The sequence below is a fragment of the Thermobia domestica genome, chromosome 16, assembly GCF_964235325.1.
Source record: "Thermobia domestica chromosome 16, izTheDome1.hap1.1, whole genome shotgun sequence".
NCBI classification, from domain to species: Eukaryota; Metazoa; Arthropoda; class Insecta; order Zygentoma; family Lepismatidae; genus Thermobia; species Thermobia domestica.
The window spans coordinates 111,542,314-111,563,984 of NC_137469.1; the positions used below are offsets into that span (position 1 = coordinate 111,542,314).

Sequence of the window (21,671 nt, forward strand, 5' to 3'; positions counted from 1 at the left end):
GTCTTGCTTTGAACTCTAGCAAACAGTTTTACATTAATTGGAACGTAGGAACAAGGCCACATTCAGGGTCTATCTTGGGCCGAAATAACTAACAGAAATGCTAGAATATGTAACTTACAGTCCATTGCCAAATTGTATAAATTATAATTACAGAGTAATGCAGTACGGGTACGTCCATAAGGTACTCGAATATATTAAGTCTATCAAAACAAGTGTCTGCTTACTTTAGGTAAGCAGTAGGCCCTATAGTTGTTCAGAGTAAATTAGAATATGCATCCATGATATGAACTCCACATACCAGTAAACAATGTCAGCAACTTGAGCGAAAAAAGAATCAAAGTTCTCACAGACAAATAATCACATTAATATTCAAAATTAAAAAAAAAAAATGAAATGAAACCTTTGAGTTTAACGTTCCACGGTTATGCCTGTGAGGCTAAAGGAGACGGTGATGATGAGTAATGAATGAAATGGTTGAATGAAGAAAGTGGGAGGAAACGGGAGAACCCCGAGCAAACCCACGCACACGGTGTTTGTCCACCACAAAGTTCACTTGGAGGGGGCTGGGATCGAACCCGGGACCCCAAGCACCAGAGGTGAACGCTCTACCACTGAGCCACCGCATGCCCCCATTCAAAATTTGAATCCTACCCATCTATTAACCGAGTTCGCGTGGCTTAGAGGTAGAAAACTTCTTTATAATGTTCTTTGTAATGTTTCCCTCTGGTGCGTGGGGTCCCTACTTCGATTCCATCTTCCCCCATACGGACAAACATAATGTGTGTGGGCTTTAGAGGTGTTATCTCGTTTCCTCTCACGCCCTCCATTCCACCATTATCATTCATCTCAACATCACCGTCTCTATTGGTCTCGGTGCATAATCGTGGGATGTTAAACGAACAAACAAAAGTGATCTATTAGCTAACTATAGAATGTCATCATTAAAAACCCAGAGAACAGTGGAGGTAGCGACAGTTACGACCTGTAATAATTGGGACTTAGGACAATTGCGATCAGCAACGAAGTATTTATTTTACCCTAATCTGAAGATCTCAATGATAATTGGGATCAACTGAAAGTGTAAAAATATAGATATGCTTTAATTAAAAAAATATTATTATTAGTGGTAGTAGTAGTAGTAAGTAATATATGGACATAGCAATTACCAATTTCGTTCGCACTTTTCAGAAGCCTGACACTGGGAAAGCAGTTAGAGTCCCAATTTAATGCACAATTGATTTGGGCTTGTTTAAAATCAGTGTTTATCTTCATTTTGTACCATTTTTCTTCTTTTCAACAATTGTTTTTCCTAGTACCGTTATTTTTTAAAATACCATTTATGAGCAATGAGGTATGAACTTCATTATGGATCGTCAGTTTTGCAGGACTGCATAAACTGCATAAACTCAGAAGCTCTCAGACATTTTTTGAAATCACCAGTAACCTCGTACTTCTGAATGATTCAGTTCTCTCATCCATCCCTTGTCCGTTCATTAAGTATGCATAGTTTATATCTTTTGATCCCTTTTAGGATAAATTCCCTTCTCATAAACATCACACGTTCATGCTTTTTGTTTCCGATTTGAGGCAGGAAATCAAGTCCTGAACTCTCGAATAGGGTCTATCTACTAGTTAATTTACTTTATTTCATCCTTCTACTTTATTATTAGTCCTGTGTCTCCCACAGGAATCTCTTTATTTTATAGCCACCTGTTATACGAAATAACTCAAGAATTATTCTTTTTTCTACTGCAAGGAAGCCAGAACCAATTATCTTCAACATTTTCCAATATGGAGAATTTGCGCTTCTTTCAACAGCATTGTAAAATATTCAAGTCAATAATAAAATATACAATTGATATAGTGAAGACAGCAAACGGATTCAAAAAAATATTAATTGTGAAGATACTCGTAAAAAATTAAATCTTTGAGTTTTACGTCCCACGGTTATGCCGGCTAGGCTCAAGAAGACGTTGATGAGGAGAAATGAATGAAATGGTTGGAATGAAAGAAGTGGGAAGCAACGGGAAAACCTTGAGAAAACCAACACGTACGGTGTTTGTCCACCACAAGGGTCACTTGGCGCGAGTTGGGATCGAACCAGGGACTCCAAGGACCAGAGGTGAACGCTTTACCACTGAGCTACCATGGTACCCCAAAATAAGTGCTTGTGTGTAATGAGTTAGAACATAGTAATAACTGAGTGTAACGGCCATAGCGTACATTTCAATAAATAAATAAACAATATATTTCACAACAAGAAAGTTTGATGGTTCTAAAATAATCTCCATAATTTGATCGAGTCAAAAATAAACAAGAAACCACACATAGAATTAGCTATTGACAAGAAAGCACATGTAGGATTAACTGCTGACATGTAGGATTTGTATGGTATTAACCAAGTTGATGTATATCCGGTAATTATACCTGCAGCCTTGGCTGTACCACGACATATATTAATAAGACGAACCACAGAAATTACAAAATCAATAAATTGTTTTGAAACTGCAAAAAATACTTTGTTTCTAATGACAATATATAGTGGAAATTAGAGGAAGGAAAGAATGCATAGCACCCAGTATTCAAACTAAATTTAACGTATATAGTATTAATATAGACTAATAATACTACTAATACAATACGATATCTTATCAGCGAATAACGGGAAAACATATCCAAAGACATATACTTGTCAATAGATCTAATTATACTGAACAAAATATGAGTGAATGTGAGTCCTTATGTGTAGTTTTTTAGAAAATCCAAAGACTAACAAGTAACCCTTATGTGTCATAATGTACACCACGTGAAAAAGTTTGGTTAGTTAGATAGATAGATTTGAGTTTAACGTCTCTTTTATCAGTGAGCCCATGTGGAACGTGGACTTACATCTTAACATGAAATCTGAACCACATGTGCTCCCTTTGGGAATCAAACTCGAGCCTCCCACGCAAAAGGTGCATACATTATCCACATAGTCACGTGTGAGCTCAAGGAGTTTGGTTTATCGTGACATATCCTAAACTTAAGTAGAAATGGAGCTACTTCTACACTTGAATAGATTTTATTGCCCTCTTAATTGCTTTTATTGCTTTTATGACTGTGTAGATTTGATGTCAATATGGCCGTGTCGGCCTTGGGGAGACCGGTCCCCGGGCTTGGGGGAAGTTTCTGGGGGAAGTGGTTTTATTAGTTGTGCAATAGAGGTTGTTTGGAAAAGTGGAATGACCTTCTTTCTTGTTGAAACACGCTCCTATACGATTCTTGAATCGAAATTATAATCAAATTAGAATTAAAACTATGATTTAGATAATTAGAGCATTGGTATACGGCTTTGAATGCGATCCAACACGATTTTTGATTGAGGATACGGCTTTGAACGCTGTTCCTAGCTTTAAACATGATTTAATACGATTTTTGAATCGAAATTATATTCAAATTAGAATTAAAACTACGATTTAGATAATTAGAGCAGTGGTATACGTCATTGAACGCAATCCCTAGCTTCAAACGCGATCCAACACGATTTTGATTGAGGATACGGCTTTGAATGCTGTTCCTAGCTTTAAACATGATTTAATACGTTTATTGAATCGAAATTATAATCAAATTAGAATTAAAACTATGATTTAGATAATTAGAGCAATGGTATACGTTATTGAACGCGTTCCTTAGCTCCCACAAGTTTTTTCCCCATTAATTTAATTATGATCTGACTTGTAAAGCTCGTAACTAATTGAACACTCTTATTTGAACTAGAAAATTATGAATAATGAATATGATTACACCCTTTAAGCTCCAATGTTTAGCAATGATTTTTAATGGTGCGTTGTTTTACGGAGTAAAGTATTAAGATGGGAGGGAAAAAGGAAGGAAAGGAAGAAATATTTATTTATTTTCATCTATTTTTTCTTGTTGCGAACTGCACTTCTTTCGTTTAGCTTGCTTGGCTCTTAAATGACAGACTTAACTCTGCTATTTTTCAGCGTTGCTCAGTACGAAATTCGCAGATACGCAAGGTTCTGTGTTCTCTCAAAGCGCCATTGCAATACTGAGGGTGAAGATTGAAGTTCAGTTTCTCACACCCTATGCAAACAACCTTGCGATATGATTGGCCAGGAAAAACCAGTTTGCTCCACCTCCAATGTTTAACCATGGGGACCAATCATTCCCTCTAGTTTGAGTGAACGGTAGAACCAACCCTTCCCCCGCTTCTCTTTCCATCATCAATGTCTTGTGTGAACAAGTTTCTACCCGCTCCCCACCCTTCCCCCGCATCTCTTGACCGCATTCTGTGTGATCAGGTTTCTACCCTGCGACAAGTGACACACATTTTTTCCCCACCCCTCACTGCCACTCTTTGGTTGCATCCTGTGTGAACATGCTTATACCTTTTCTCCCCCCAACGGCGATAACTGACACATTTTTCCTCACAAAGGGTGTTTTTCAAACCAGTTCTGGTGGATGGTTTGCGGACAACAACCTCTTCCCCGCCCATTTAGACAAACAAACAAGTAGGATGTCCTTGTGCTCATTGCCAATAACCTGATGAATAAATGGTTGTCCTTCATTTTGACTAGTGCAAAACAACACACACACAAAAAAGAACCTGTAGAATTACAACATACAATAATTATGCTGTTCTTTTCGGCAAGATACAGGTTATTGAAACAGTTGTTGAAATGATAGCTATCTAGCTTACTGAATAAAGCCGGAATTTTAAAATTTAGGAACATTGTCGGCTGAACCCAACTAACGAATTTTATTGCTTGGTAAACAACTATTTGCTGTGAAAAATACGACAATTTGGCGTCTTTAAGGTATGAATTGAGACATGCTGGCGATGTTTTTTTCAAACTTTAGGCATTGTGTGAAAATTCCTTGCTATTACCTCTATAGAAAAGAAATATTTCCTTCGATTCGGCAAGAGACCGACAAAGGAATTCTTTTTGATTCTTTGCAGACTGAGGCAATGCTGTATTACAAGGCAAATTCATTTACTTTATTTTTTCTCCCCCTATTCCATTCCCCTTATGTTAATGAATAAATAAAAAATATATTATATAAATGGAGTACACATTTCCTGTATTAACAATTTTGCTCGTGAAGGCTTCTGCCTTGCTTCTGCCTTGCTTCTTTAAAGTGTTTTTCTGGATTTTTCTGTGTTTGTTCAAAGAAGAAGATAATATATTCAAGTAAGTTTTATATCATTATAATTGATTAGATATATTTGCATAAGTATCGAATGGTGGGACTCCTCCTAGAAAATTAACACATATTGTTTTTTCTTATGAAAATAATTAACACGGTGTAGAAACGAGCTATGAGTTTGCCAATATGTTTCAACTTGTGGGGAGCATAGCCCCCCCAAACCTGAGGGAACCGCGTTTGACTTACATTCCCTTACGTGTTTGCCAAACAGGGGAAACCATACATGGGGGCATAGCCCCCCAAACCTGAGGGAACCGCGTTTGACTTATATTGTTTTATGTGTTTACCGAAAACCGAGGGGAAGCATACATGGGGGCATAGCCCCCAAACCTGAGGGAACCGCGTTTGACTTATAACGCCTTATGTGTTTACCGAAAACCGAGGGGAAGCATACATGGGGGCATAGCCCCCCCAAACCTGAGGGAATCGCGTCCGACTTATATCGCCTTTTGTGTTTGCCAAACAGTGGGTTTACCAACACCGGAAAAGCTAGCTTCCTGAACGGTCACCACGAAGGAACGAAATATATATATATATATTTTTTTTAAATTGTTTGAATACTATGTTTGAGTTTTGATTCCGTTTCGGTTGTGTTTTTGGACAAGTTATCCACAGGAAAGAGTGAAGAATGGAACTAGCATTATTATTATAGTTAAGAATATGTGGGGACACGAAAAATATCTTGGCAGTGTTAATTTTTTAGAGAAAAAAATGCGTGGTGACATCCCTTAAGAAAACGCCAATGACGGATGGACTTATAGTTTTAGAAATGCGTGGTGACGTCCCTTAAGAACCGCCAATGACGGTTGGACTTATAGTTTTAGAAATGTATGGTGATGTCCCTTAAGACCCGTCAATGAGATACTTTACATAATAGTTGGTATTTTAGAAATGTTTGACAATCTACCTTAAGAACCGCCACTGATGGACTTTACGGCAAAAAATCAAGTGTGCAATTTCTTTGAATCTTTATAACTGAAATTGTGATTAAACAGAATTGCGTACTGTCCAGTATGTTGATGGTAGATTTTATATAAATACATTGTGTCTGAATGATTTGTCATGAATCTGTATTCATATTGGATTGTCTATTCGGAAAATAAGCAATTTACACATAAAGAACACTTTTAGAACAGATACATATTCAATATTTACTACAGATAATGTTCAAAATATATTGTTTAGTGTAAAATAATTAAGTTCAACAGAAAAGATAGACATTTGTCTTGCTTGTATCCCCAATATTTAGAAAATCAGTCAGTATTAAGTGTACAGATGTATTCACAAAGTGTTCAGAAGTGAACAAAAAGTGTTTAGATCCGCGAAAAAGTGTTTTAATGTGTTTTCACACTGAAAAATGTACTTATATAAAGAGTTCTTAGTTGTAGTGGATGCAATTTCCAAGATACATGTGAATATTGCAATTTTTACGTAAATGTGTAGACTTTTCTTTCCCACAGTTAGACTCCAAAGAAAAGAACTAGGTTCATTGATTCATTTTGGATCATAGCAGTGGACTTCTCCCTTTGAATTCGTGTTAGAATAGCTTGACTATCACGAAACGTAGTGAATACTCAAATGGATCTTTTCCAAGACATGACGAATAAACGAATATAATTAAGTGAGAAGTGTTGGGAATATATTTGAAAAATGAAGTTGCGTATTTTTAACATGTGTTGCAGTATTCAGAATCTTAATCATATGGTAGTCACATGGTTTTTGTACATACTAACTCTATATTAAGCAAGGTAATGAGTGAGAAAAATAAATATTGGCTTTGTAAAAATGAAATGAAATACGAAATATCTTGTTAGGGGATGCAGAAAGAGAATCCAATGCAGTGTGAACGCGGTCTTTTGCGTGGAGGAAGCGGGGAGCTATACCCGGAGTGAATTTCCCCTCATAACTTTTCCAAATAGTGAACGCGCTCTGTTGCGTGGTGAAGAGGGGGGGGGGCTATACCCGGACTGAATTCCCCCTCATAACTTTTCCAAATAGTGAATGCACTCTTTTGCATGGAGAAGAGGGGGGTACTATACCCGGAGTGAATTTCCCCTCACAACTTTTTCAATTACTGAATGCGCTCTGTTGCGTGGAGAAGAGGGGACACTATGCCCGGACTGAATTCCCCCTCATAACTTTTAATTACTGAATGCACTCTTTTTTGCGTAGAGAAAAGGGGCTATACCCGTCCTTAAGAGTAATGCCACCCATTATTGAACGTTACTTGTTTTATATATGGATTTGGAGTGAGAGATCTCGGTTTTATCCCGTCTTTTTTTTTTGGCACTAGGATTTCAATGTAAATGTATGCAGCAGTACTAGTAGAGGGGGTTATCCCCCTGAAAGACTGGGGTTCATATCCCAGAAATGATGTGGTACCGCACCACTTAAGTAAATACTTGTTCTGTCACTGAAAGACATGGGTTTATATTCCTTATTTAACCCAATAGTTTTACTTATATGCGTTTGATCTTCAACAGTTTGATAGAATATTAAGACCAACAGAATATACAAGCATGTGCTATGGTTTATTACACATTGAAAACATATATACTATACTCACCTGAGAAATATACGGAACTTTGTCGCACACGCGTCAGCACTGCGGAACTTTCAACGCACAACTAATCTTTAATTATGACTTTTGCCGATAGGTGTCACTAGTAGTAGTGGTTGTGCAATACATGATAGGACACGATATAACATGCATTTGGTGTGTAGGGGTATCATTTCCTTTCACGGCAGCGTACGTGTAAGATCAAGGACAAGCTTTAGCACATCTTAATTAATTAACTATATAGTTTTAATACTATTAAATAAAGTATAAAGAAATTGATTCAAGCCTATTGTATTCCAGACATTGAAGCTTTGCCGAACCTTGAGTGGTGGTAGCAGCACAAATAGAACACCCAAACATTTTTGTTTAGCCTTACAGCGACACAGAGTCGACATTTTTTCTTCTTTTTCTGGTGTTGTGAACGAACAACTAAGGCTTGAAAGGTGTGTATTTCTTCACTTATTGTTTTTAAAAAAAGAAAGAAATTATACATATTTGAGCTGTATTTAACCAATATTAATGAACAGAGAGAGACTTATTGTGTCTGGATATTTTAAAAGAATAGATTACATCTGAATATAAGTGAATATATTTTACTGATTTTTTTTTCATAAATTGAACAAATTGTTTTCTATTTACATATCATTATTTGACTATAGATTGAAAATAAGTGAATGCTTTTTATTTACATATCATTAAAATATAACTATAGGTTGAAAGTAATTGAATGTGCTCTCTCTCTCTTTTATATTCAAGTGATATATTAACGTCAACTTGATAACTCAAAATAGTTTTTTCTTTGTCTTATTTCTTTCAGATGGATTTCTTCTGCCCATCCGAAGAATTGAATATGGTTGATGAAATTTATCTCCAGGAATTGGTGCGCGGTTTCAACGAGTACCCGAGGGTCTTCAGTACCTGGAAAGCCATCATGGAATTGAACAGGCTGGGATATCGGGGCTCGGGGAGATGCGATGCACTCCTACGCGCCCTTCGTGCCTTCGAAGGTAATGATACATTACTTCTCCAGCACTGCGTAAGCAGTGCTGATATAATAGACTTATTTTTGTATGGATTTTTCCGTACATGTGATACTTACGAATCGGCGCAGTCAAAACTCTTTTATTTATTATCATGTGGGGAAGGTCAGGTGGATAGGATAAAAGATACAGAGTTATCGGACTTTTTTGATTTTGGCACGCGCTTTGTTTCGGAACCGTGCTTAATCCCATCCACAAATAATGCCATAGTCATGCCCCCTCAAGAAAATCATAACTTGAGTCCTAATAATCTATATCAATTAACAAATGAAGATTTAGCTTTCTTGGATGAAGTAAATGGGATTGGCACTCAAAATTCCGATGAAATACCAGCTGAAGAAATGAGGAGTTTGGTTCAAAACGAGGACAATGCTGTGGTTATACCCACGCAACAAGTCCAGGGAGAAAATCCTGTATACAATCCGCCTGAATACTGTGTACAGGATAATCATGACTATGGGGACCAAATGATTTTTACTCCTCAGCCTAACCCGTCATATGCCAATGTTCCAGCAATGGTTGGACATGGTAACATAAACAACAACAATAGTACAACTGGTACTACTAGTAGTCCTAATAGTGGTAGTACAGGTGGTAGTGGTAGTGATAATAATAATAATGGCGGGGATAATCAAAGAAATAGTAATTTCGAAGTTGTAAGAGAAAGCAGACAAAGGTTTCGTAAGTTCCATCTTACGGGACATGAAATTGCCGTCAGACCTGTGGGTGATGAAAGGAACATTAATAACCCAGAGGCTTATATCGAAAGTTTAATTAATTTTGCGTTGGAACATGTGATCTCCAATGCACGCCCCTCGGACTACATTGGCTTATACATAGAGAGTAGTAATAGTGCCAGCAACAAACCAGTGTACGTTCCATTTAGAAGAAAGGGCAATTTCTCTGCTAGGACAGTCCTCACTTCAATCGAACGTGTATTAAATTCGAATGAAGTGTTCCTTTTGGGGCAAGAACTATTGTTTCGATTTCATATCGCTGAGAGTATGCACGGCCAGGGAAGAAATACTACAACGAGTGCCGTTGACAAATATGCAAAATATCAAGATTACTTAGAAAAACGATTAATTCGTATTGAAAATAGAAATATTTACTGTCTCCCTATGGCCATAGTATACTGGATAACCAAGCATACATCAAGCAGTCAGACTTTGTGTAATTTAAGAACAAGAAACAAAGATACATGGCTTCTTAAAGCAGAAGTTCTCTGCGAGATGGCAGGGGTTAACGTTGAAAGTAAGCAAGGTTGTGACTTTTCCGATCTGGAACTCTTTCAAACATATTTGAAAGGGGAATATCAAATCGTAGTTTATGAGGAGCATGAAAAGAATAACCGGGAATATATAGTACGTTACCCGGGAGAACCGGCAGAAAATAAGATTTTTATCCTTTATCGGAGAGGTAACACTATTGGTCATTTCGAACCCATTCGTAACATTAGAACTTTCCTCAAGGCACGAAAGTATTGTTATTATTGTTTGGAAGCTTATGATGAAAGGTCACGCACACACAAGTGTAAAACTCGTTGTACTTTTTGCGAACATACTCACGAACGGGACTATACCGCAAACAAAATTAAATGCAATGCATGCAATAGAGAGTTTGCTGAAGGTGAATGCTTTAATAATCATCTGACACCTAATAAAGCGGCTAGGTCTGTATGTGATAATGTAAAGCTCTGCATCAATTGCGGTGTCATCTTTGATAAGAGAGGGCGAAAATCTGATCACATGTGTGGTGAACATTTCTGTTCAACGTGCCACGCATATGTTGATACAAACCACACATGTTTTGTTCAGAGACAGCGACCTGTTCATACGAAAAGGTTTATGTACATCACCTATGATGTAGAGACGATGTTGAAGGCACCGAATGATCGCGGTGAAAGGGAACACGAAGTTGTACTGGTGTGCTGTCGTCATGTTTGTCATGCCTGTATAAGAAAAGGCATCGATGAGCCTTGTAAAACGTGCGGTGATAATGTTGGAAATCGTTCGTTTTCTTTTAAGACAATGACGGCTTTTATTAACCATGTGTTAGTAGAGCGTCCTGTCTTTCAGAAAATCGTGGCAATCGCGCATAATGGTAGTCGCTACGATGGTCTCTTCTGTCTTAGAACTCTAATAGAAGACCAGCATATTGTACCTAGTGTCCTTATTCAGGGTCAAAAGATTTTTAATATCAGCATAGGTAATCGTATCTTTTTCCGCGACTCTTACCTTTATATTGGCGTCAAATTATCCAAATTACCAAAAACGTTAGGCCTTAGTCAAAATTTAAAGAAGGGAGATTTCCCATATTTATTCAATACTGAAGAAAATCAAAATTATGTTGGTCCCTACCCTCCGATTGAGTACTATGACCCTGAAGGGCGAAGCACAGAAGAAAGAAAACAACTGGAAGCCTGGCACCAAGAACGTGCGGAAAGTGGCGAGGAGTTTAACCTGCAGAGGGATATGCTGGCATATTGTGAGAATGATGTTAGAATTCTAACAGAAGCGGTCATTAAGTTTAGCGCTATCATCGAAGAGAAAACGGAGGGTTTGCAATGTTTCATAACATCATCTACCATTGCAAGTCTTGCGATGCGGACATATCGTACCTTGCACTTACCGGAGAATACTATTCCTATCATTCCCGCGTTGGGATTTCATCATAAGACCAAGTATAGTACAAAAGCTATGCAATGGCTTATGTATATGGAAGACCAATTAGGGATAGAAATCCAGCATGCTAGGAGAGGTGGGGAAAAGTATATTGGTAGGTACAAGGTCGATGGATGGCACGAAGGACTCAACGCTGCCTTCGACTTTTACGGGTGTTATTTCCATGCCTGCCGCCTTTGCTTCCCCTTTAACCGTGACGCGGTTTTGCACGATGCCCAGGACTCGTACAATACGATGGAGAAACGATATGAGCAAACCATGCGCCGCCGTAGGTACCTGAAAAGTATAGGTGTAAACCTATACGAAATATGGGAATGTTCTTGGGACAATAAGGTAAAGATGGATAAGGAAGTGCAAAAGTTTGTTCAAGAACGTTGTACTAATCTACCTGATTTTCTTATTCCTAAGAACTGTTACAACGGTGGTCGCACGGAGGTCTTTCGTTCCTACGTCAATTGTGCGAGTGATGAGCGAATTTCCTACGCCGATGTAACATCGTTATACCCTTGGGTGATGGCACGTAAACCTATGCCGGTTAAATCACCTAAGATTCACACGGGACCGGACTTTCCAGATGTGGAAAGTATTCACGGTGTAGTCAAATGCACAATCGTCCCTCCAAAGGACCTCTACTTTCCGATCTTACCATACGTTGCGGGAGATCGATTACTTTTCGGCCTCTGCCGCACATGCATGGAAGAAGAAAACACTAACGAATGTACCCATAGCGATGCTGAGTGTGCTCTCACAGGAACATTTTGTACACCAGAGTTACACCTTGCTCTTAAAAAAGGTTACAAAATAATCGATATACATGAGATATGGGAATTTGAACTTTTAGATCCTGAAGAGGGGAATTCAGGAGGGCTGTTCGGGACCTACGTGAATTCCTTCCTTCAGATGAAGCAGGAAGCCTCTGGTTTTCCTGCTTACTGTACCACTGAAGAAGACAAACAAAAATATATCGATGAATATTATGCCCATGAAGGCATACGATTAAATTATGACAATATTAGGATGAACCCGGGATTGAGGCAATGTGCAAAGCTATACCTCAATTCATTGTATGGTAAGTGGGGGCAACGCACAGACATGTCGCAGAGTATAATCGTTAGTGATGAGGTTACCTTTCTTAGGTATTTAACTACGGCAAGGTATGAAATTCAAAGTGTGGTGCCAATTGATGATGACCATCTCATTCTCACGTACAGAGACATTGAAAATGAAAACGTTCCGTTGGAGTTTTCCAATGTGATACTAGCCGCATTTATTACTTCGTGGGCTAGACTTAGACTTTACGAACTACTGACGACTGTAGGACCTGACAGAGTAATCTACTGTGACACTGACAGTATCATGTACTTACAGAAAAAAGATGAGGAACCCTTGTTACCGCTCGGAAACTATTTGGGTGATCTAACGAATGAAATTCCTGAAGGTTGGGAGTTTACAACCTTTATTGGTCTTGGCTGTAAAAATTATGCTATGCGGCTAACAAATGCCCAAGGGGATGTTCGGCATATATACAAAATTAGGGGGATAACACTAAATGATAGGACCTCTCAGAAAATTAACTTTGAGAGTTTCTATAAATTAGTGTCTGGACAATTAGAGTCCACAGTAATAGAAAACCCAAATAGCATCGTTCGTAGACCGGGGTTCCGTATCTTTAGCTGTAGAGAGACAAAGACACACCGTGAGGTCAACAAAAAACGAAAACGGATTGACGAACCTAACATGACCGACGATGAACCAATACGAAAACGTGCAAGTGTACCTTACGGTTATAGGCCCGCGGATGAGTAAATGTGACTTGTATGAGTGTCTCTTTCGTGTAATGAAACCCCGAACCATCATCGATTGTAAAAATATTTATTTTTTAATTTATTCTTAATTTATTCCTAATTTATTTAATTTATTCTTAATTTATTCCTAATTTATTTAATTTATTCTTAATTTATTTTATTCTTTTTATATTTTCGTTTGCTGTGCAAACAATGTATAATCTAGTCACTTCAGCTTTAATCTTATATCCCAGTGATTTTTTATCCATTTCATTACTATGTATACTCCGAACAATCAACGATTGTAAAAATATTAAAATTCAATGTATGAGTGTGAGTGTGTATATAAAGCAGAGTCTCTATTGTATGCATTCATTTGGTTACAAGATGTTAAAGTTTCAACATCCCTCTACTATTTTAATCGCTGGTCCTTCAAGGGCTGGTAAAACTTGTTTTGTAAATCGTTTACTTAATGAACATGATCAAATGTTTAGTATAAAGTTTAATGATATTGTTTGGTGTTATGGTGCAGTAATACCAAAATTAGATGCAAATGCAAAAATACGTTTTGTAGAGGGAATACCTGACATGAATAATTTTGAAATCAACGAAAATTCATTATTAATACTTGATGATTTAATGTCAGAAACTAATGGTGATGTTGCTAATTTATTTACAAAGTATGCACATCACAAAAAGTTAACTGTAATATTTATTATTCAAAATTTATTTCCAAAAGGAAAACACGCACGTGATATTAGTTTAAATGCACATTATATTATAGTATTTAAAAATCCACGTGATAAATTACAAATACAATATTTAGCAAGGCAAATTATGCCTCGGTATAGTAAAGAAGTCGTGAGTGTGTTCGAAGAAGTAACACGAGAGCCTCACACTTATTTATTATTTGACTTGACACAAAAAACAAACGATGCATTGCGAATACGTACAAATATTTTTCCGAATGAAATCATGTATGTGTACGCTAACGTAAAAGACATGCATACAGAAATTTTTGTTTAGTCTGCATCAAGATGTTGAAGGTGAAACAACACTACAGCACGCTCCGTGCACTGTGCAAATGCAAGAATACCAAACGAAAACAAATTTTACAAAATGCTTCAGGGGATTTAATAAGAACAATATCTCAAGTAGCTAAGAACACAATAAAAGGAAACATCCCTTTAAATTCTCGTCAGAAGCAACGTTTACGTAGACATAAAAAGATCTTACGTGCTCTATCTCAGCAACGTACTGCATTGAATAAAAAGAAAAAGTTGTTACTACAGAAAGGTGGTGCTCTTTTACCGTTAATCTTGGGACCACTTCTTGCAGCAGTGGGAAGCAGTATTTTTAGTCGTTAAATATGTCAGAATTACGTAAAATGATTTTAGTTCCTGAAAATGCTGTACATGAAATTCAATCGAATCTTAAATCCATAGATTCACATCAGTCACGTTTAGATGAAGAAATGAATAACATCTTAAAACGTCGTGATCTTAGTGTACAACAAAAGTGGAAATTATATCAACAAGCTTTGCATCGTTATTTACAGTATACATCTTCTTCACATAAACCTATTACTTTACCTATCATTCAAGAAGAAGAAGAAGAAAAATCATCGTCATCAACAACTTCCAAACAAGATAGCAATACTTCTATTTTACCATTTGTATCAGACATTTTACAATCAGTACCGAAAACACTTCGTAGGAAAACAGATCTATTATTAAAACAGTTGACAAGTTGTAATAAAATTCAGTGGGATAAGTCTGGTACAGTACGTATTCATGAAAAAACAATACCAGGTTCAAATATTATAGATTTAGTAAATGATGTTGTTCGTACAAGAAAATATTCAAGAAATCCTATAGGTATTCATGAATTTAAAAATTTATTAGAAGATCTTAATGTTCCTAAAGAATTTATTGGTACACCTATTAGCACGCCAGCATCAAAAGTGAAAAGTAGTAGTAGTAGTAGTAGTAGTAGTAGTAGTAGACGACAACGTATTCGTAAAGTAAGAAAATCTCCTAGTCCTGCAGTAGTAGCTAATTTATTTAAACATTGGAAAGAATATAGTATGTAAAATGACAAAATTATCAAAAATATATTATGATTATTCAAATCCTGATTCTTTATCAAGTATACAAACATTACAACGCAAAACAAAGTTATCTAAAAAGAAAATTAAAAAATGGTTAGCTTCTCAAGATGCTTATACATTACATGCACCAGCTCGTAAAGTTTTTGAACGTAAAAAGTATTATGTTAGTGCACCAAATGAAACATTACAAATGGATTTAGCAGATATGCAAAATATTGCAAAGTATAATAATAATTATAAATATATATTATGTTGTATTGACATTTTTTCACGTTATGCATATTGTGTTCCGTTAAAAACAAAGAAAGGTCCTGAAATGGTAAAAGCAATAACAAAAATTTTTAAAAATTTCAAGTTACCTGTGTTTAACGTACAGACAGATTTAGGTGGTGAATTTTATAATCGACATGTAAAACAATTGTTTAAAGAATATGAAATTAATCATTATAGTGTTCATTCCGAAATTAAGTGTGCGTTAGCAGAACGCTTTATACGTACATTAAAAGAAAGATTGTATCGTTATTTTACTGCAAAGAATACTTATCGTTATATTAATATATTAGATCAAATTGTAAAAAATTATAATCATTCATACCATTCAAGTATTAAAATGGCACCTGCACAAGTAAATGATTCCAATGTGAATCAAGTGTGGGAAACATTATACGGAAATAAAAAGAATAAGAAAAATATAACTTGTAAATTTAGTTCGGGTGATTATGTTCGTGTTAGTAAGTATAAACATAAATTAGAAAAAGGATATTTACCTAAATGGTCACAAGAAATATTTATTGTTGACAAATGTATAAAGTCAGATCCTGTCACTTACAAATTAAAAGATTGGAACGGTGAAGAAATTAAAGGAATATTTTATGCAGAAGAATTACAAAAAGTAATTATAAATTCAAAGAAAACATATCTTATTGAAAAAGTATTGAAACGTAAAAATGGGTGGATGTATGTAAAATGGTTAGGATATCCATCAAGTATGAATTCGTGGATTAGATCAGATTCTATTCAGTCTGCAAAATGAATTCGAACTTTACACACGACTTTTACGTTACTCTTCCTTCAAATGCAAGTAGCAATCTTTTTGATAATAATACAACATCATCATTTCGAGTTAAATTGGCACAACCTATTGATTTACGTGATGGGGAATGGGGTGTTGCATTAACACAAATTAATATTCCGTGGAGTTTTTACAATGTTGGTGAAAATGAAGAAATTATAATTACTAGTGTTATCGATGGTAAAGTTGAACGCCACCATGTTCCAATTACACCTGGATATTATTCATCAATTGAATCTATTCTACAATTAATTCCTGAAAATGCTCGTATGTTACACTATTTAAAAAATAAAAATCAAATTGTTATTAAACATTCTTTGAAATTAGAAGATCAATGTATGGTTGGTGTTACACCAGGATTACAACACATTTTTGGATTTATTAATGAAAATACGTATGATGTTAAAAAAGTTATATACACAAAAGTTAGAAATGTTGATTTAATATTAGCACGTGGAAAATTTCCATGTGATTTAGATTATAATATTCCCAATACAATTAATGTTTGCATTGATATTGTAAAACAACAACAAAATATAGGACCATTAGTTCGAAAACTTAGTGTGTATAATGTACAACACGGTCATGTAAAATCTTTTGTGTTTCACTCACCACATTATGTTAAAGTTGAAAAGAAATATTTTGATACGATAGAAGTAAACTTAAAAGATGAACACGGGTTAAAATTACCATTTCGTTTTGGAACTTCAAACCTAACACTTCACTTTAAACGAAAATGATTTCTGAAAGTATTGAAGATAGTTTTTACATTACACTAGTTTCAAATGCTAGTACAGATGTATATCCTACAAATAGTCCAACACATTTTATTAATCAATTAAAAAATAATATTCGTTTATCAGAATCCGATTGGTATGTAGGATTAAGTGAAGTACATATTCCATTAACATGTTATAATGTTACTGAAGGTGAAAATGTTATATGGTACAAATTTAAAAATGCAGAACCTATGAAAAGTAAAATTCTTGTTGGATATTATCCATCCATTCATCATTTACTAGAGGAATTAAACGCAATATCAAGTTTTATAAAATTTAGTTTTTCAAATGTTGTGCATGTTGAATGTGATGAACGTGTAGAATCAGTTACATTGTCGCCTACATTAGCTTTACAATTAGGTTTTTCTGAAAAATCAGATCTTGTTAAAGAATCTCGTGGATTCAAACAACCATATGTAGATATCGGATATCCACATCAAATTTTTATATATACAGATATTATACAATATCAATTTTTAGGTGATACAAAAGCACCATTATTACGTATAGCAACAATCTCTGATATTAAATACGGAAAAGTTCAAACAATTACCTTTGAAGATATTCATTATATGCCACTTGCAAAATTTTGTTTTAACACAATTGAAATACTATTAAAAGATCATGCAGGGCGAAATTTGCCATTTCGTTCTGGGACACTGACCGTAACACTACATTTTAAACGCTCTCCTGCATCTGCTAAATAATAATTATAGAAAAAAAAAAGATGAGAGCAAGACGTGTTACTTATCACCGTGGGCGCGGAATACCATATTTTTCAGGACCTGTATATCAAAGGGGACATGGTATAGGTAGTTTCTTTAAAGGATTATTTCGTTTTGCTTTACCATTTCTTAAACAAGGTGCAAAAACTGTAGGGCGTCAAGCATTACAAACCGGTATGCAAGTTGCGGGTGATGTATTAGAAAATCGACCATTTAAAGAATCTGTTCGTGCGCGTGTAAAAGAAGCTGGTAATAGTTTAAAGACAAAAGCAATTAATAAAGTTGGGCAGTTGCTAACTGGTAACGGCAAGAGACGGTCACGCAAGAGGAAAGCTCCTGCAATTGTAAAGTTTGGACCACCAACAAAACGTAAACATATACACGACATCTTTTCATAATGGCGCTCCTAAATTCAAGTAGTTTTGAATGTTGTACCAATGAATTTGATTTCTTTTCTATACCAATGACACAAACAGCTATTGAAGCAACTACAAATGCTGAATATCGTCCTATTTCCACATTAACCTCAGAAGGACCTATTGAATTTGTTATTCCAGGAGAAACAGGGGAATTTATTCATCCTGCATATCTATATCTTTATGTACGTTGTAAAATTACTAAAGCTGATGGTACAACTTTAGCTAATGATGATACTGTTGCACCAGTAAATAATTTCTTACATTCTTTATTTAGTCAAATTGATATTTCGTTAAATGATAAATTAATTAGTTCTTCATCAGGATCTTATCCTTATCGTGCATACATTGAAACATTATTAAATTATTCTTATGATGCTTCTCAAACACATTTAGCATGTGGGTTGTGGCATAAAGATACTGCAAAAAATTTTAATAAATTAGATAATACAAATGCTGGTTTTCAAAAACGTGCTAATAAGGTGAAAAATAGTAAATCTTTTGAAATGTATGGACGTCTTCATACTGATATTGTAAGTTTAGATCGTATGCTTCCTAACAAAGTAAGTTTACGTGTAAAACTACATCGTAGTAAAGATAATTTTTGCTTAATGTCTCCTGAAAATACAAGTTATAAAGTTGCACTTGAGGAAGTTATTCTTCATGTACGACGTATTGATGTAGCTGCAGATTTAGCTATGCAATTAAATACACGAATGGGTTCGGAAACGGCCAAGTTACCTCTGACGAGAGTGGAGACAAGATCTTATACTATACCTGCACAAGTAAAGTCTTACAACATTGATAATCTTTTCCTGGGTAATGTTCCTAAAGGCCTGGTTATTGGTTTCATCTCCAACACAGCCTTCAATGGGAAATCACATCTTAATCCCTTTGAATTTCGAAACTTTAACGTTAACAAACTGCAATTACAAGTCGGCTCAAAATCATTTCCTCCCAACCCCCTCACTCCTGATTTTAATAACAATTTATATCTTCTAAGTTACTATACTTTGATTTCAGGTACTGGTATATATTATCAAAATTATTCCCATACTGTTACTCTTGATGAGTATCCAAACGGATATGCTCTGTATGCTTTTATTCTATCTCCAACAGGAACTTTAGACGATAACACGTGGGATGTGGTACGCGATTCCCCTGTAAATTTAAAAGTATCATTTTCAGAAACTTTAACTGAACCTGTTACATGCATTGTGTATGCACAATTCGATTCTTTAGCACAAGTAGACAAAGATAGAAATATTTATACTGATAACACCTTCTAATTTATTCAGTTGAGTACGATGAGGGTTGTTGTACACTTCTCGGCGTATCATGATAACGAAGATGACTTTATTGTAAAAGAATTAGCCATTGTAAATCCTGACGTTCCCTTTTTCCAAAATTGGATTTTTAAACCACCATTTCCTTTAAATAAGTTAGCTGAGCCGATCGTAAGTACAAACAAATATCTAGGTGAGAATGTGTATGGCATTACCTGGCACGAAGGCGATGTAGAATATTCCCATCTTAAGGAAATACTTCAATCATATTGTTCAAATACTACAACAATATACACCTACGGAATAAATAGAAAGTGTTTTCTTCAAGAAATTCTTCAAAGAGAAGTTACAAATTTAGAAGAAATAAACTGTCCAAAGTATACTGCATTAAGTTTTCACGTTCATCGGTGTGCACATAATAAGCATCGTTTCGGACAATATAGGTGCAGTGTTCATGAAGCATTACTGTATAGTGAATATGTAAAAGTGTATGACTATGTCTTACATGTGAATAACAGTGATAGTTACATACCTACTACAATTAAAAATAATAATCTTCATCATGTATAGTGACGAATTGTTAAAAGTGTTACTAAGTGATAAAGTGGCTGGTGCAAGTGTTACTGGAATTTACCCTATTGACAGACTACCTGTAACGGTAGAACCTCCTGCTGCACTTGTGATTAATCTTGATACATCTGATTCGGCTGGTTCACACTGGGTCGCAGTGTACATCAATAAGAAAAAACATGGGTACTACTTTGACAGTCTTGCTATGGACATTCCCAAAGAAATAAAAAACTTTTTGTCAAAAAATACTAAAATGTACTTTACGAATAATCATCAATATCAACATGATAATTCTGTGTTGTGCGGTTATTTTGTGTTGTTCTTTTTGCATCATATTATCCGCACTCAATCATTTCAAAAGTGTTTAAAAATGTTTAACAAGAAAAATTTGAAAAAGAATGATGATATCGTTTATAAACATGTGAACAAATTTTTTAAAAAAAGAAAACAGAAATAATTTTTTTTTAATTTTTTATTTTTTTCTTATTATATGTTTACAATTTTTTTATTTTTTTATCATATATACAATTTTTTTTTCTTAAATTTTCAATAAATTTTTTTTTTAAAACTTACATCCCTGCATTTTATTTACAATTCCTAAGAAAAACATTACAATCTTGATAATGCATTAGTTAATGCTGTTGATCTTTCATATTTCCACCAATAATTCAACTGTTGTGCATTACGATATGCACATCCAGATTTCTTTACAATATTTGTATGAAAATTACAATAATCATTAAATGTGTTTCCACATAATTCACTTAATGGTGGACAATGTTTTGTTTCTAAATCAATGACATTATCTAATGCAAATATTCTTTTAATCCAAAGAGATTTCTCTAAACCTTTACAATAAAAGGATGAATTCTTTGAACATAATTGATATACAAGGTTTCGTATGCATGATACAGTATATCCAGTTTTGCTATTCCATTTCAAACCATGTAAATTTAAAGTTAACCAATCAATTTGTTTTTGACATCCTAATGATAATAAATTATAATCTATTGGTGATTTTACCAAGCAATGGAAATTTACTGTATCATCGCATGCAGTTAAACAAAACTCACGAATGATAAATTCATTATCAGACATTTTAAAACCTTGAATATCGATAATATATTGATTTACACATGGTGAAATTTCATTTGTGTGATAAATGAAAAACGGAATAATCTGTCCAACAAATTCTGTATTTTTTAAAAGATCACAAATTTTACGCATAAACCATATAAATGAGATTTCACTATGTTCTTGTTCAAAAACTTCAAAAAGTTCACTAAGAGTTTTATCAAGAGATAAGTACTTCGTTGCAAATGTTCCAGTATTATGAAGATGAGTACAATCACGAGGAAGATTTAACTTGCATTCCATGCATTCAATTGGATTGGTGTTACGTAAGTATACTTTTATAGTTTTTAATACACAGTT

At 35.0% G+C, this 21,671-nt stretch overlaps 2 protein-coding genes across 4 annotated transcripts in view; one reads left to right on the forward strand and one right to left on the reverse strand.

Annotated features, from left to right (window-relative positions):
- The window catches only part of LOC145673351 (neurotrimin-like), a 610,638-nt gene that overhangs the window by 463,260 nt on the left and 125,707 nt on the right, over positions 1–21,671 (reverse strand). The gene's annotated exons all lie outside the window — the stretch shown is intronic.
- LOC145672571 (uncharacterized) overlaps positions 7,834–21,671 on the forward strand; it is a 196,411-nt gene continuing 182,573 nt past the window's right edge. Inside the window, exons 1-2 of the mRNA XM_081741729.1 lie at positions 7,834–8,214; positions 8,589–9,339. Coding sequence (XP_081597855.1) covers positions 8,589–9,339 — 751 coding nt within the window. The 5' untranslated portion in view covers positions 7,834–8,214. The remainder of the gene's footprint in view (positions 8,215–8,588; positions 9,340–21,671) is intronic.